At 43.5% G+C, this 14,731-nt stretch overlaps 1 protein-coding gene and 1 long non-coding RNA gene across 4 annotated transcripts in view; one reads left to right on the top strand and one right to left on the bottom strand.

Moving 5' to 3' along the window:
• fig4a (FIG4 phosphoinositide 5-phosphatase a) overlaps positions 1-14,731 on the bottom strand; it is a 93,079-nt gene that overhangs the window by 54,956 nt on the left and 23,392 nt on the right. For all 3 annotated transcript variants that reach the window (XM_060042102.1, XM_060042100.1, XM_060042101.1), the window contains 4 exons: positions 6,078-6,175; positions 3,879-4,012; positions 2,908-3,024; positions 496-541 (listed from right to left, as the gene is read on the bottom strand). In XM_060042102.1, the coding sequence (XP_059898085.1) occupies positions 496-541; positions 2,908-3,024; positions 3,879-4,012; positions 6,078-6,175 (395 nt within the window). The remainder of the gene's footprint in view (positions 1-495; positions 542-2,907; positions 3,025-3,878; positions 4,013-6,077; positions 6,176-14,731) is intronic.
• LOC132450133 (uncharacterized) lies at positions 10,728-14,636 on the top strand. Its single transcript, XR_009523799.1, has 2 exons — positions 10,728-14,043; positions 14,551-14,636. It is a non-coding gene; the product is annotated as an uncharacterized LOC132450133 (long non-coding RNA).

A 14,731-nucleotide genomic window follows, 5' to 3' on the forward strand; every position in this document is an offset into this window, starting at 1 on the left:
TGATAAAAAGTGTCTGAAATGTCCAAGAGCTCTCATCCTCTGGAAGATATTGTTGTACTGGCTCCGGTATTTTGTCGAAGTAATTTAAATGTCATGGCTTAGTTTAGGAACTGGTCGGTAAATAATAATGTTTGTGTTAAAAAACATTGACATTTGGTAACCGTTTTTTCGTTATAGATTTGTAAATTCATATTAGTCTTAAAAAGGCAAGACTAAGTACCATGTATATTTCCTTACATTATATTCCTTATATTTGAGCTTTAGATCAATCCGCCCACACCAGTATACGCAACATTGATGATGTGTGGGAGTGCCTAATGTAGCATCATGTGTTAGCTGCACAAAAGGGAGAGTTACTAAGGTCAGATACACAGCCTAGTCTCACAGATCAGATTTTAGAGTCTAAACTCTGACGGCAGACTAGCGCCGATCAGAGTGAAGGAGCTGTTTCACTTTATTTCACTTCATAGTGAGGCGTTGGGCTCCACTCCATACCTGAAGACGTCCTGTGGATGTGATGTGACCGCCAACGTCTCCCCACCTGTTACCACACACACAGACAGAGAGAACCCTGGTCATAATTCAATCATTCACCACATAAGCTGGACAGGTTTCCAAAAGAGTTGGTGAGGACGGTTAAGAAGAGTCTAAAGGTGCTCTCCACCAGTTCAACACAGTGGTGCTCCTAGTGGGGTACTGGGATAGAGCTTTGAAAGAATATTTAGCAACTTTAAAACAGGAGCCAATGATGACTTTGTTTCACTTCCCTATGTTGTCGGCTGGTGGAATAAAATACGTGGATTATAAAGCCTGAGCTATACTTTATTTTTACACCAGCACGCAGACAAGCAGCTGTGCTTTAAACAGCCTTGTTGACAGACGTGCCTGTGTACTGTGATGGAAAATCGACATGTTGTTACGTTTTTTGTCTATCTACGAACTTACTATTTTATGTGATGCATATATTGCCTGCCTTCTACTCTCCTTGTGGGTCATTTAAAGTGTGAACCTTCGAGGGTCGTATGATGCATTTTATTGCCTGCCTGTTCCTATGTTTTTGTGTGTTGTAAGTCATCTTCCATGCAATCCTTTGATGTATGGGCCTGTTCCCAGTGTGCGAATTATACCACGGTCTCCGGGGGAGCTGGGGGGGGGGGGGGGGGGGGTGGTTGATAAAAGTATTTCGATCACTTATTAAGTTAATTCGTTACTTATAATGGTTTATTCGTTTCCCAGTATCATTTCTTAATTTTGAAGAAAGTTTGGTTCATTTTTGAATTGTAAAATAAATCAAATATTTTTTTGGAAGTTGCAGAGTTGCTCAAGGTTAAAGGAGTGCTTCAGACCAACCTTAAATAATCCACGGACCACCAAAGTAACGTTTGACTGTTTAATTAAATCAACTCAGAGCAGAACACACAAGCAGCCAGCCTATAGCGGCAGCCTAACCATGAACAATTATAATGCCATTATTATTAATAATACAGCTATAAAACAACACACAAACGTCTCAATGCCTGGAGAGGCTTGAAACAAGCTTGTGTGATTGGGGCTGCAGACAGCGCCCCCACGCTTCGAGCGGCAATAATGACGAGCATTAGGCTACGTTGTTTTCATGAATCATAAACTCAAAATATAATTTTATTTTCACTTATTTTACACCTTTTAGAAAGACATGCCCAAAATAGCATTTATTTGGATATCATATAAATATTTTAGAGCTCCCCCAAAATTTCAAAAACCATGTTTCCAGGGGAGCTCATGTCACCACTAGGGGAGCTATAGCTCCCCCTGCTCCCCCTTAATTCGCACACTGCCTGTTCCTCGACCCCCTGGCTAGCGTCAATGAAGCCATAGGGTTACATGGCACGGCCGCCACCCCCTCTAATGGCATCCAGGGGAGCTTCAGTTGTAAAGATTACCATCTGGTAAACAAAGGCTTTTGGTTTATTGGGGGACACCCCCTCCAGAACCCAACCCAAGTGAATAAGAACTCACGACTCGGAACAATCGGTGGACTTCTCCCGAGAGTACCTTTAGAGAATGAAGTAACACGCAACGAGAAGCTCCCATCTGAGGCCTCAGATTATTGTAATGTTTGCCTGTTTTATTGTTTGTTGATGCATGTTGTGATGTATCTTTGTTCGTACTTTTATTACAAATATATATGACCACCAATTGTCTACAGTATTGTGTGCTTTTTGCATCTAAGTATCTCATCTGTCTTAGACGCAAACTCTGATAGAGAAATTGCCACGACAGTACTCTGCATGTTGCTGGAGGATTCAGAGGGAAAACCACAGAACACTGACGTGAATAACTGGATTTGAACGATGTCAACAATAACCGGGCGACACTTGACGAGGTGACATCTCGTTCAGATCATTGTAGAAACAGGGACAGCAGCGGCTTATTTCCCACGTTGTTGACACAGATTAAGTGCCAACTCAACATCCCCGACATACCCTTCATGGGCATAATGTATTCTGAGGACTCGTAGCTTTAGCTTGTGAGGAAGGGCCTCCCAAAGCTCCAACTAGAAGCAGGATGAGCCAGGCATGTGCATGCAAACTAACACCAATATAAATGTGCAGATAATCTGCCCCAAAGCATTGTGCAAAGAATCAGCACGAGAAAGATAGTGCCTATGGGTACCAACCCACACCCTGGGCAGTGAGGCACGATGAGAGAGACAGAGATGAAGAAAGAATAAGGGAGAATCTGATCATGTAAAGCTCTCTGGAAATAAATGGATACAGCTTTTCTTTTACTGTTTGCATTCCCTTGTTTTAATCACATTTATGTTAAAACAGTGATAGACATGTGTGTAATGGTCTGTATATAATCGGATCTGATTTATTCTCTTCAGAACGTCACAACAACAGGGAGAGAGAGGCGGGGCCATACCTCTCGTCGGGTCTCAGGGTGTGACAGTAGAAGTCAGAGCGGTTGATGTAGAATCCCGTTCTTTTGACCACGTTCTCTGCGATCATGCTGAGGCGGTCCAACACGTTGCAGAGTTTACTGCAAGGAGAGAAACAGAGGAGGCCACAGGGTGCCAGGGAAGAGAAAACTTGAGTTTAACTTCAATAATCGTCTTATTCTTTACCTTTAAATCATGATCATAACCCCCTCTGCAAATCTGTTACTGGAATTCATTATGTTATAATTAATGTGTATGGAAAACTGATCACGACTGAATCATTCACCAGCATCATGGGAAAGCTGTCCAAATTAACTAGACATACAGCTGCAGATTTTCCATCAATAAAGTGCAAGTGTGTACCTTGAAATAATTGTGTTTCATTATGTTGGCACAGTTACGCAGTGGTTGACATTTTCAAAATGGGGCCACCAACTGATGTGTGGGCTGCACAAGAGCAGCTGACCCTGTCTGGCTAGCATAATGGTGAGGAGAGCACAGCATAGAGCCTGGGCTGAGAGGGAACCAGCCGCAATGGGGACTCAGTAAAAGGCTGTCCACCCACTCAGCCAATCCCCAAGGAGACCAGAGCTCCAAAACAGTCACCCACACTTATCAGCACCATGACTCAACTGTTGCACAACATCCCAATTCTACCTGTGGTTCCATAATCCAGATTCATGTTAATAAGGAGCAGGGAGGCAGGATAAGCATCTTGTGGTCTACAGATAATCTGCAGACCTTCAATGCAGACAAACCCCTACTGCCTCATTAATGACATCAACAACAACAAAAGTTCATTTTGACCAAAAGGATTTCTGCTAAAGGGCTGAATAGTGTTCCTGGGGGCGCCTGCATGTCCTTCCCTCTCTCTCCCATACCTTCCTGTTGATCTCACTCTATCATAAAGCATAAAAATGCCAAAACATAAAAAAAAAGGCTGCTCTGGGTGTACCTCTTGGTGTAGCGGGCCATGTCCCAGGCAATGTAGTCAATGCAGTGCTCGGGCGGTAGGAACTGGTTTAGGTTGATCACTGCCGGGTACAGCTCCTCACTCAGGATCTTCTCATGTTTCCTCTTTTCGCGTTTCTTAAAAAACATCACAAAAGAGAGGGGAGACAGCGTTACCTCTTGTAATATGCCGGGCCACAGTTGTTGCATTTATACTAGAGCTGTCAAGCGATTAAAATATTTAATCGTGATTAATCGCATTAATGTCATAGTTAACTCACGATTAATCGCAAATTCTTTTTCTATGCTAAATATCCCTTGATTTTTTTGTCCCATAATTCTTCTCATTTTAATTCTCTTATCAACATGGTGAAGTGCATCGGCTTGCCTTGTGCAAATGATTTTTTATTGATAACAACATTGGCATATACTGATCAAAACAGGACGATACAAAAAAAGAGCCTATAGTGCAATTAAACGACTGCTTTGAACAAATGTAATTTGAACATAGCAGTCAGGCTACTGCTTCTTTGTTTTGAGGCAAAGAAAAAAAAAAATATATATATATATTTTTTTTTTTACGTTAATCGCGCGATAACATTTTTAACGCCGTTAAATTTGGTTTGCGTTAACGCCGTTAATAACGCGTTTAACTGACAGCTCTAATTTATACGCAAAGACGCTAGCTGGTACTTCCAGGGACGCATGCATCAGTGACACACATGTTTCCTATGCAATGTATCAGCTCCCAGGGGTTGAGGCAGGACTCCAACAGGAGACGGGATAGTGAGGGACGCAGAGTGTTCATTCTGAGGACGAGACTGCCCAGTAGAAACATGGAGACAGGTGCACAACTCCCTCCGCTGTCCTCCACTCCAAGCCCCTTCAAGTCCACTTTAGCCTCCTCTTCAGTGAGGAGTGCAGGGAGAACTTGTACCAACCTCGATGGACATGCTGAATGGGTCAAACGCTCACTAACACCACACACACAAACAGACACACACACACACACACACACACACACACCACAGAAGATGCCTACATGCATGTTCAACAACATTGAGCGCCGCTCCATTCACACTTGTCCACGATCTCTGTACCTGCCCTATTCCACAGCAAAGGATATGGTTTTAAATCACCAACAGTTTACGGGCATCTAACTAAGTCTGTCCTCGGACGCAGGACAGCAGCGTGTCTCCCTTGCAGCAGTGAGACACCCAACTGCACCATCTGTTCAGTAGATATAGTCTGTTGCCAGTAAACACGTTTAAAAACACAGCTCAGCGGCCCTCAGTCAGCAGAATGTGAGCTGTGTTTGTTTCGTGTGGTCACATTCGATTCGGAGGACTCTCCACAGCGTGGACTGTAATACTGACCAAAGCCAAAGGCTTGCTTTGTGATTTCTTCAATGCATTATGAGTGCCTTAAGTATCACTATTTGAGATAGAAAAAAAAAAGAATGGTTTCAATTTATGGTTGATGGTTATAAAGGGATGACAAATCTTTTTTTTTTACTACCAATTACCTTTACTGCCCTGTCTTGATAGCACTTGTTTTCATTTTAATGTCAAGTCCCACTTATTACTTCCAATTTGTCATCCCATTTTTATAGTGGTACCAGGAATTGCTCTACAAAGAGTATCAAATAAACAAATGAATCAGTGGCTCTGAGGTTTGACTTTATTAAATCTACCAAAATAATATTAGATATATTAGAAATTTCACTGTACCTCCAATTGTACTACAATGCGTATGCTCGCTAGCGAGCTCCATGTTATTACACATTACTAAAGCAATCTCACTCAGCTTTATTTCCCTGACCTTCTTAAAAAAGACAACCAATCATCATCAATAAAAAGATTAATCTCCTTCCTCAAACTGAGACTGGGGTTCTTCTTCATAATGATACTTCCTGAAAACGGGGGATGCAACCAAACTTGTTAGGGTGCCATCCAATGAAAGTTTGTAAAAAAGTGTCCTGCCTCAAGTCCTGCCGGGACATCGACTACACCTCCTCAGGGACTGAGGACTTTCAATTACAGTGGAACACGCTCTCTCTCTCTTGTGTGTGTGTGTGTGTGTGTGTGTGTGTGTGTGTGTGTGTGTGTGTGTGTGTGTGTGTGTGTGTGTGTGTGTGTGTGTGTGTGTGTGTGTGTGTGTGTGTGTGTGTGTGTGTGTGTGTGTGTGTGTGTGTGTGTGTTACCTTGACCAGGTTGAGGATGATGATGGGTGATCCAAAGCGCTGCAGCATCTGGTCAAAGTGGAGAGCGGCGACGTAGGCGTACGGGTCTGCCTGATCCACTGGGAAAAGGGTTAATGGACTGCATTTATACAGCGCTTTTCTAAATGAGAATATCACACACACACACTTATTTACTTAGTGTGTGTTATTTATGTCCGGTTAGTTCAGTCGGTAGAGCATGAGAGTCTTAATCTGAGGGTCGTGAATTCGAGCCCAACATTGGACTTTCAAGGCTTTAGACATCAGCGCAAATAGTCTGTCAAGATGAGTGCAACCATGCTTATATACATAGTCTGTGTCAAAGGAAAGCTGAAATCTTAAGGGGTTGATGGGATTAATGCATATTGATAATTTTTTTGGATTGAAAAATGGCAGGGCCTAGTAGCTGAACATGCCCGGTTACATACGGCTGGTCTCACAGATCAGCTCATATCCCTACTCCTGTAGGTCATACGGCTGGTCTCACAGATCAGCTCATATCCCTGCCCCTGTCTGACATACAGTCTCACAGATCAGCTCATATCCCTGCTCCTGTTTGACATGCGGCCTCACAGATCAGGGAAACTCATATCCCGACACACAGGGGCGTTTTGGCATTCTTTCCGCATCATTTAGTTTAGACCAATCTGTAGGCCCATATTTTCCTTGAATGTAATAACCAGATTATTGGTCTCGGATGATGTCCTCGTAATCAAACAGGAAGCCCTGCGAGTGGCTTCATGTGGCGGCTTGCAGCCAACTTGACTTTGAAAAGAGCAAATAGTTGCCATGATCACATTTCATATATTCATGGGGGCTCTAATTTTGCCCAGACAAAAATACCTAGATCTCAAAAAGTCTGCATATTCATTGAGTGTTTTCAAAGCCACTGTTGGATTGTCTGCCAGCTGGAGTTTGCTTTGGGCTGAGAGTTCTGGGAAGGAGGTGGGCGTGTTATCATCAGGGTTACCACCCATGCAAACTTTATGATACTTTTATAGTATCGTTGTCGTGTATGAAAATTACAATGAAAAACAAATTATATAATAAACATGAAACAGAAGACTGTGTGATATGCAATTTCAAATGGAATTATAGCATCCAAACTTGTGCCCTTCAAAGTGTCTGCAGTCAAAGTAAAGACAAAACCCATTCAACGTAGAGAATATATTTTTAGTAAGGGATTGTGCATCACATACAGTCCAACTAGTCGTTACATGTTCCATAAAATATTCCATAAAATCGGCAGTTTCAGGCTAGAATAGTAATTTACCACATTAACAATGTCTAGACTGTATTTCTGATTAATTTAATGTTATCTTCATTGAAATAAACAGTAACCTCAAACTTTTACACGGTAGTGTAGGTAAAATACTTCCTGGCTTCAACTTTATTCATCTTGACCTCAAAAGGCTGTGGTAAATATGAAAGGATAAGGTGCGGCTAGCTCCTCCCCTCTCTACTGCCTGGATAATCTGCCCTGAATACACAACGGCTTCATCCTCATAATAACAACAGGTTTGCGTATTTTAATGTTTAGTAATAAATAGTGCGAGCTGCCTGCAGCAGTCGACCTCACAGGTCAATCCCCTTTCATGAGGGGATGGGGCGTCTCAAGACCACTGGCTGACCAAGAAACGCATCTCGACCGAGCCAAGCATTTACAAACGTGTCAATGAATTTGTTAATATTATGTCTATGTGTATTTGCAAGCTCATTAGGCTAGTTAACATGCATCATAGATAGTATCCTATTGCAACTAGATAACCAGAATTGGTTTATGGAAAATGGGCTGTTGACAAGCAATGGACATCAACTTCAATAGCTGCATCTTTGTTTTGTTAAACACAGGGTATCAGACGAGCTGCCCCCTCAAAGAGATGAGTTTATGTTCATGCATTATTAATAATTTCCATCACAGTGTTGAATGCCTATTCACATGAGTGAGAGGTATGGTAGTTGTTTATATCGATTTATATAACTTAAGAGCAGGCGCGTCGTTAGCAATTGAAAACATCCGGGGCTTTAGCCCGGGGGGGAGCACCGTCCTGACTCCTGCGTGCTACGGTATCTTAATTAATTAAGGGCGCCCCCAACACATAGGTCGCCTATGCCGAGCGCCAGCAGCAAAAATGAGACATTAGAATAGCCTAGATAGCCTGCATGCACCTACCCGATGTCAAGAAGCCATCGCTGCTCCGACGGACCTTTCTCCCCCAGCCAGGCAACGGCAAGTAAGTAGTAGTCTGCTTTTATGTTTCATTTTTAAAGGTCCCATGACTTGCTATTTTATGCATTCTTTAATATAGGTATTAGTGGGCAACTAACACAGTATTCAAAGACGTTCCCGAAATTCAGCCGTGGTGCAGAGTTACAGCCACTCCGAGCCAGTCGCACATTGAGCTTCCCCCAAATGCGCTGTTTTGATGTCTGTAGCTATAATGCAAATATGGAGGAGCGAGGCGGGTCAAGGAGGAGGATGGGGGCCCTGAGCAGCTTGCAGCCACGGTACCATGCGCTCTGTTTACAGTGGATGTATTGCAATGGCGAGGCGCACACAGCCTTTAGCCGTGTTCTGTAAATATTCTAGAACACACGGAGTCCTGGAGCTCTATACCTAAATATTATCATATAGCCTACATAGATATCTATATCATATAATATATATTATCACGGCCAAAGGCTGTGTGAGCCGATATTATGAATCTCAAACGACCGCGTTGGGTTCTCAGACGTTCCTGGTTCTTCCACGTCCACATCAATGTGAAGTAGACGGAACCGCGACAAGGAGGAGAAAGGGATTGTTGCCGGGCAGCGCTTAGGCACCTCCGCCTCCGGCGAAGGTCCCTCAGCGGGGCTCAAGCGGGAGACATTCGCCGCCAACAATCCCTTTCTCCTCCATGTCGTGGTTCATGTTCTTGAGGGAGTCAAAGCCAAAGTTCCTTCCCCCCAATTCATTCTCAACCTTGGCTGAGTTAACCCCCACTACGAGTCTTGTTGTAGAAATACCAGAGACGAGAGTCTGACGTGTTATGCGCCATAACACCAAAAGCAGAACAGTTATCCAAATAACAAGGAAGTGTACAACACTTGCGATACAGTCCTGGAGCTCTATATCTAAATAATATCATATAATACATAGATATCTATATCATATAATACATATTATCACGGCCAAAAGCTGTGTGCGCCTCCAGACGATATTATGAATCACAAACGACTTTGTCGGGTTCTGCGACGTCTCTGGTTCTTCCACTTTCTGCCTGCTGCCGGGTGCCCGCTGCCGGGCGATGGTGCCTCGCGGCAACCGCCGGCATGTCGCAGTTCATGTACTTCAGCGAGTCAAAGCCAAAGTTCCTTTCCCCCAATTCCTTCTCAACCATGGCTCAGATAACCCCCACTGTCTCGTTGTGGAAATACAAGAGACGTCAAAGAACCGACAAGAAATACTTGCATTCCAGTGTGTGTATTCACACACACACACACATGTGGCGCTCACACGGTCGTGTCTCATTGGCGGGCCAACGTCTCTGGGTGGGCCAGGTAGAGTAAGGGGAGGAGCTTAGATGCTTTATGACGATAAACATAGACATAAATAAAGACATTCCAAATCAGCGCGCTTGAGCCTCCGTTTTTTCAAAGGCGAGCAGAACAGCTAGTGCTCGTTTTACACCAAACATAAGTTTTAGCCACTGGGGGACCATAGGCAGGCTAGGGGAACTCATATTTATGTTAGAAAACCTCACAAAGTGAGATTTTCATGTCATGGGACCTTTAAGTTATTACTTGTTGTCAGTGTAGGTTTAATGTTACAGATAAAAACATGATTTATATTTAGTCAGCATTTCAGAGTTCTAATGTTTTCCCGGAATATGCATTCCTAAACTGTTCACGTCATGTTCTCTTTAAGATCGCATGAGATGATATGTACTATCGCGCGACCGGTAACCAGGAAGTAAACACTCGCTTGCATGAGATGATATGTGCTATCGCGCGACCTGTAACCAGGAAGTAAACACTCGCTTGCATGAAATTATATGCTTGCCTGGTAAAAAAAACGAATCAGAGGGAAACAAAAGAAAGACCTGCACACATTCTAAAAACCTCCCACAAATCTTGATTTCACAACAATTCCATCAGGATCTCCTTTGCTCTGTGATTCTAAGGAAGATCGAAATGATTGAAATGTTAAGTTAAGTGTTATGTGATTGAAAAAATGTGTGGGAGCTTTAAGAATGTGTGCAGGTCTTTCTTTTTCTTCTTTCTGATTCTTAAAACTCTGCCTCTTGATCTCAAGCAGGCGTGTGTTGAATGATACAATGAATGTGATTGTGAATGTTACAATACGTTGTGTTGCTTTAGATCACTGAAGCTTAATTTAAATAATGAAAAAAGAATCTTCCCAGCCTGTTTCTGTTACTTGCTTATGCTGTATGCAAGTTGTGTAAGAAGCTTATCTCCATATAAATCTGAGCTGTACATGAATCTGTTAATGAAGTCTCATTTCGACTCCTTCCTCCACTTCACTATTCAAGTGAAGTGGAGTTAACTGTTGCTTGCAGTTAACTACAGCCGCCCTTCCTGGGTAACGCCGCCACCAATCCCTGGTCATCCATTGAAGCCATCTCTCTCACTCTGCACAGTGTGATGGAAAATCTACATGTTGTATTGTTTTGGTCTATATGAATTTAAGTTTTGTTGCTATTCTGTGTAATTTTATATAGTGTGCCTTCTGCTCTCCTTTTGGGTCATTTAAAGTGTGAACGTTCGAGAGTCGTGTGATGCATTTTATTGCCTGCCTGTTCCTATCTTTTCGTGTGTCATCTCCCAAGCAATGCTTTGAAGTATGGGCCTTTTCCTCGACACTCTGGCTAGCGTAAACAAAGTCAGAGAGTTACATGTCACGGCCGCCGACCCCACCTTAGCCTCGGGGGGGGGGGGGGGGAGCTTCAACTGTAAAGATAACAATCTGGTGAACAAAGACTTTTAGTATTGGGGGACCACCCCCTTCAGGACCCAAACGAAGTGAATAAGAACTCATTGATTGGAAGACTCAGTGGACTTGTCTGAGCGTACCTTCAGAGAATGAAGTAACACGCAAAGAGGAGCTCCCATCTGAGGCCTCAGATTATTGTAATGTATGCCTGTTATGTTGTTTGTTGATGCATGTTGTGATGTATCTTTGTTCGTACTTTTATTACAAATATATATAACCACTAATTGTCAACAGTATTGTGTGCTTTTTGCATCTAAATATCTCATCTGCTTAGACGCAATATCTGATACAGAAATTGCCACGACAGTTGGGGGCTCGTCCGGGATATCTAACCTGAAGATTCTACGAAATATCAGCTTCCAATACAGGTCTGAGGATTCGTTCTCAGTCCCAAAGCTCTACCTCGCCTCCAGGTGACTGTAACCAGACTGTAACCAAACCAGAGGTCGAGGAAAGGGTGCCTGAGGGGATAAACTAGTGGTTCTTCAGTACGGTATCCAAAGGAAAAAAGAATTCGAGCAGGTGAGATCACAATACTGTTAAAGCTTCAAAATAAAATCCGTTACAGGAACGGTATATAAATGTTTCGGTAAACGTAAACTTATATCTGAACTTAGGCCTCGTTCAAAGAAACTCTGTTATAGGAACATGCGGTAGCTCCGTTTCGCTTCCGTCAATATATATATGGCTATATAGGTAACAGAAAGGGCAGCTAGGGTCTGTCAGGGACGGTAAAGGGAAACCCGTTGAAGCGCGGTTGGTGTTATATATATATATATATAAATAATAATAATAGGTATTCATTAATAAATATATGTATATGTGTGTAGTAACAAGGAGGTTTCGGCGATATTAGATAATTTGTTAAATAATAATTAGTGTAAAAGGATCTAAAATATGGGGAACAAATCTGGAAAAACTGAGATAACGGGACCTGCGAAGGTGATGTTGGAGAAGCATGGTGAAGCGGCTCTGGAGGGTTTAAAATATTGGTGCAAACTGGGTTTTCCTGAAATGGGGAGTTTTAGCTTAAAACGATTGTTGGAGTCAGAAATGAAAAAGAAAAGTTCCAAACTATGTTGGTGCGCATTTTATTTGTGGGAAAGAGAGGGCCAGGATAGAAAAAAAAAATCAGCCAGGGACAGAGAGCGTAGAGAGTGTAGGGATTTTTAATCTCAATGTCACCCGAGATATAGACCCGGACCTGGACTGCACCGGCGGACCGCGTGCAAATCCCCCTTCTCCTCCCCCGTATGACAACGCCCATGAAGCCGCCTACCCTGACCCCGAAGAAGAGGAGAAAGCCCCCGCTCGCAGCGCGAGAGAAGATAGGCCTGCAACTCGTAGCCAGGGGAATGCTCCACAATCATTCCAGCAGGCGACGGCCACACCGACCAAGCGGGAACCCGTCGCCAGCCGCTTGAGAAACCAGGGAATGGCGTTCTCCCCAACTCTTAAACATGGGGACGTGATGGATGGACAATTCCCCATGATCGAAGTACTGAACCCCCAGGATGGCAGTCCAGCATACGTTTTCCGTGCATGGAGACCCAGTGACATTAAGGACATAGCGGAATGGCTCCCAGACCCATCTGCAGTGGGAGGGGCTGCCTTCGCCACAGCCCTTCAAGAGTTGGTCCAACAACACAAGGCCTCCATCAGCAAAGTTCGCCAACTCTGTACGTACAGCCAAGGCGACATGCCCGGGAGGGACGAAGCCAAGAAGCTCCAGCTCACCCAACTGGAGGCCCTGGAGAATCCTAAGCCCACCCGTCGCAACAGAGACCAAAGAGGCGACCGGCCGAAAGAAAAGAGAAAGGAGAACGCCGGACGATGGAACTGTCATTATTGTGGAGCCAAGGATCATTGGATCAAAGACTGTCCGAAAGAAAAGAGAAAGGAGAACGCCAGACGATGGAACTGTCATTATTGTGGAGCCGAGGATCATTTGATCAAAGACTGTCCCAAGGAAAAAGAGAGAGGCAAAGATGGAAGGGGGCATTCGCATTGACGGGACGCAGGAGCAGACCAGGTCCAAGGAGGCGGTATGAACACCATGACACAAACACGCAAAATGGTCTCAACGTCACAACGCACACAAGCACCACATCCAAATTATTGTTGTATGGTTCTCACCAGCATTACGCGACCTGATCAGCTAAATGTAATATTATATATGGTTATTATATATAGTTATGATATATGGTTATAGTAAACAACGGGCTATTGTAGACAGTGGATACTCGATTTTTACAATCTATCACAACCAATTTAATGGTCAACCATATCACACAGCCATGACCCCAACTGACCCAGACTAACCCCGACTGACCCCCGACTGACAACAGAAGTGTATTGCCTAATATTGAAAATGCAGATTTTTATATTATGATATTTTGTTAATGTTTTATGGCCAAAATGGCAACAAGGTGAATTAATGAACGTATGAGAGAGATTGGAAGTATGTGTTATGGAAGGAGAAGAGATAGATGAGAACGGAAGGCAAGACAAGATAAGGAAAGGGGTGGGGAGAAAGATAACCCATCTGCATCAAGTTTTGTTCAAATAGATCCGGACCTGGACAACGCTCCTCCTCCTCCTGCTTTCAGCCCGACCAGTGGCCCAATACAGTGCAAATACCCCACGTCACAACTCCTCTGCATCAGACTTTATGAAGTTACAGACCATGGGAGGCCCACCTGAAGAGCTACGGAACGGTCTGCTGGACGACACAAGGAGACAGTCCAGCAGGACCAACAGCACCAGAGTGGTGGCCTCCATGGTGCCTGTGTAGCCATAAGGAAGTGGCCTGAACATTGAGAAAAAGGAGGGTCGCAGAGACGGGAGAGACGTGGGGACAGGCACTTCAAAGGACAGCCCGTGATGCAAATGAGAGGCAGAAAGCAGAGAGAGAGGTGGAGGCGTGTCCAGGCGGATGGAGAGAAGAGCAGTGTCCAGGCGGATGTAAAGTATCGCACTAGTAACAGCATTCACACATATTACAAGAGAAAGATCTAATGTGTAACTAGGACTGTGTATAAATTGTGTGATAATTTCTTACATCTGAAAGGTTTGAAAGTCATCAGGAAAAGTGGTTTGAAGAAACATAGACAAGTAGAAAAGTTGAAGGTTAAAGAAATGTGTTAGACAAACAAAGTTCAAATGTACGACAGCGGTAGAATTCATTAAGGCACAAAACGTTAAAATTGAAACCCAAAAAGCATAACCATGATGTATGCTACAATGTTTTTCAGAATTAAAGTAGAAGGTTTTTGGTGCGCTCGCAACAGCAAGCCATGCTTACAGGCCTGGGCTTTCCCTTATAATGGTAAATTGACACATGGGAAAGTTCATGCGTCAAGAGGGGGGATGGGGAGCCCACAACAACAACCTTGGGTATACCAAAGCAAACCAAAGGAAATAATTACTAAAAAAAAAAATTAAACAAACCCCATGTAGGTCCCTCAGAGACATCATGAAGGACAATGGGAAAGAGAAGAGGAATACCGTTTAAATGTTGGGTTATACTGTGTGTTATTAATGCTGACTGGATTGACAATTAATATTTTAGAGTAGTAAACATTAAGTGCTTGCCAACTACTCAGGTGTTTGTATCACGGAAGCAGCATTAAGGACACAT

The sequence above is a fragment of the Gadus macrocephalus genome, chromosome 21, assembly GCF_031168955.1.
Source record: "Gadus macrocephalus chromosome 21, ASM3116895v1".
Lineage (NCBI taxonomy): Eukaryota > Metazoa > Chordata > Actinopteri > Gadiformes > Gadidae > Gadus > Gadus macrocephalus.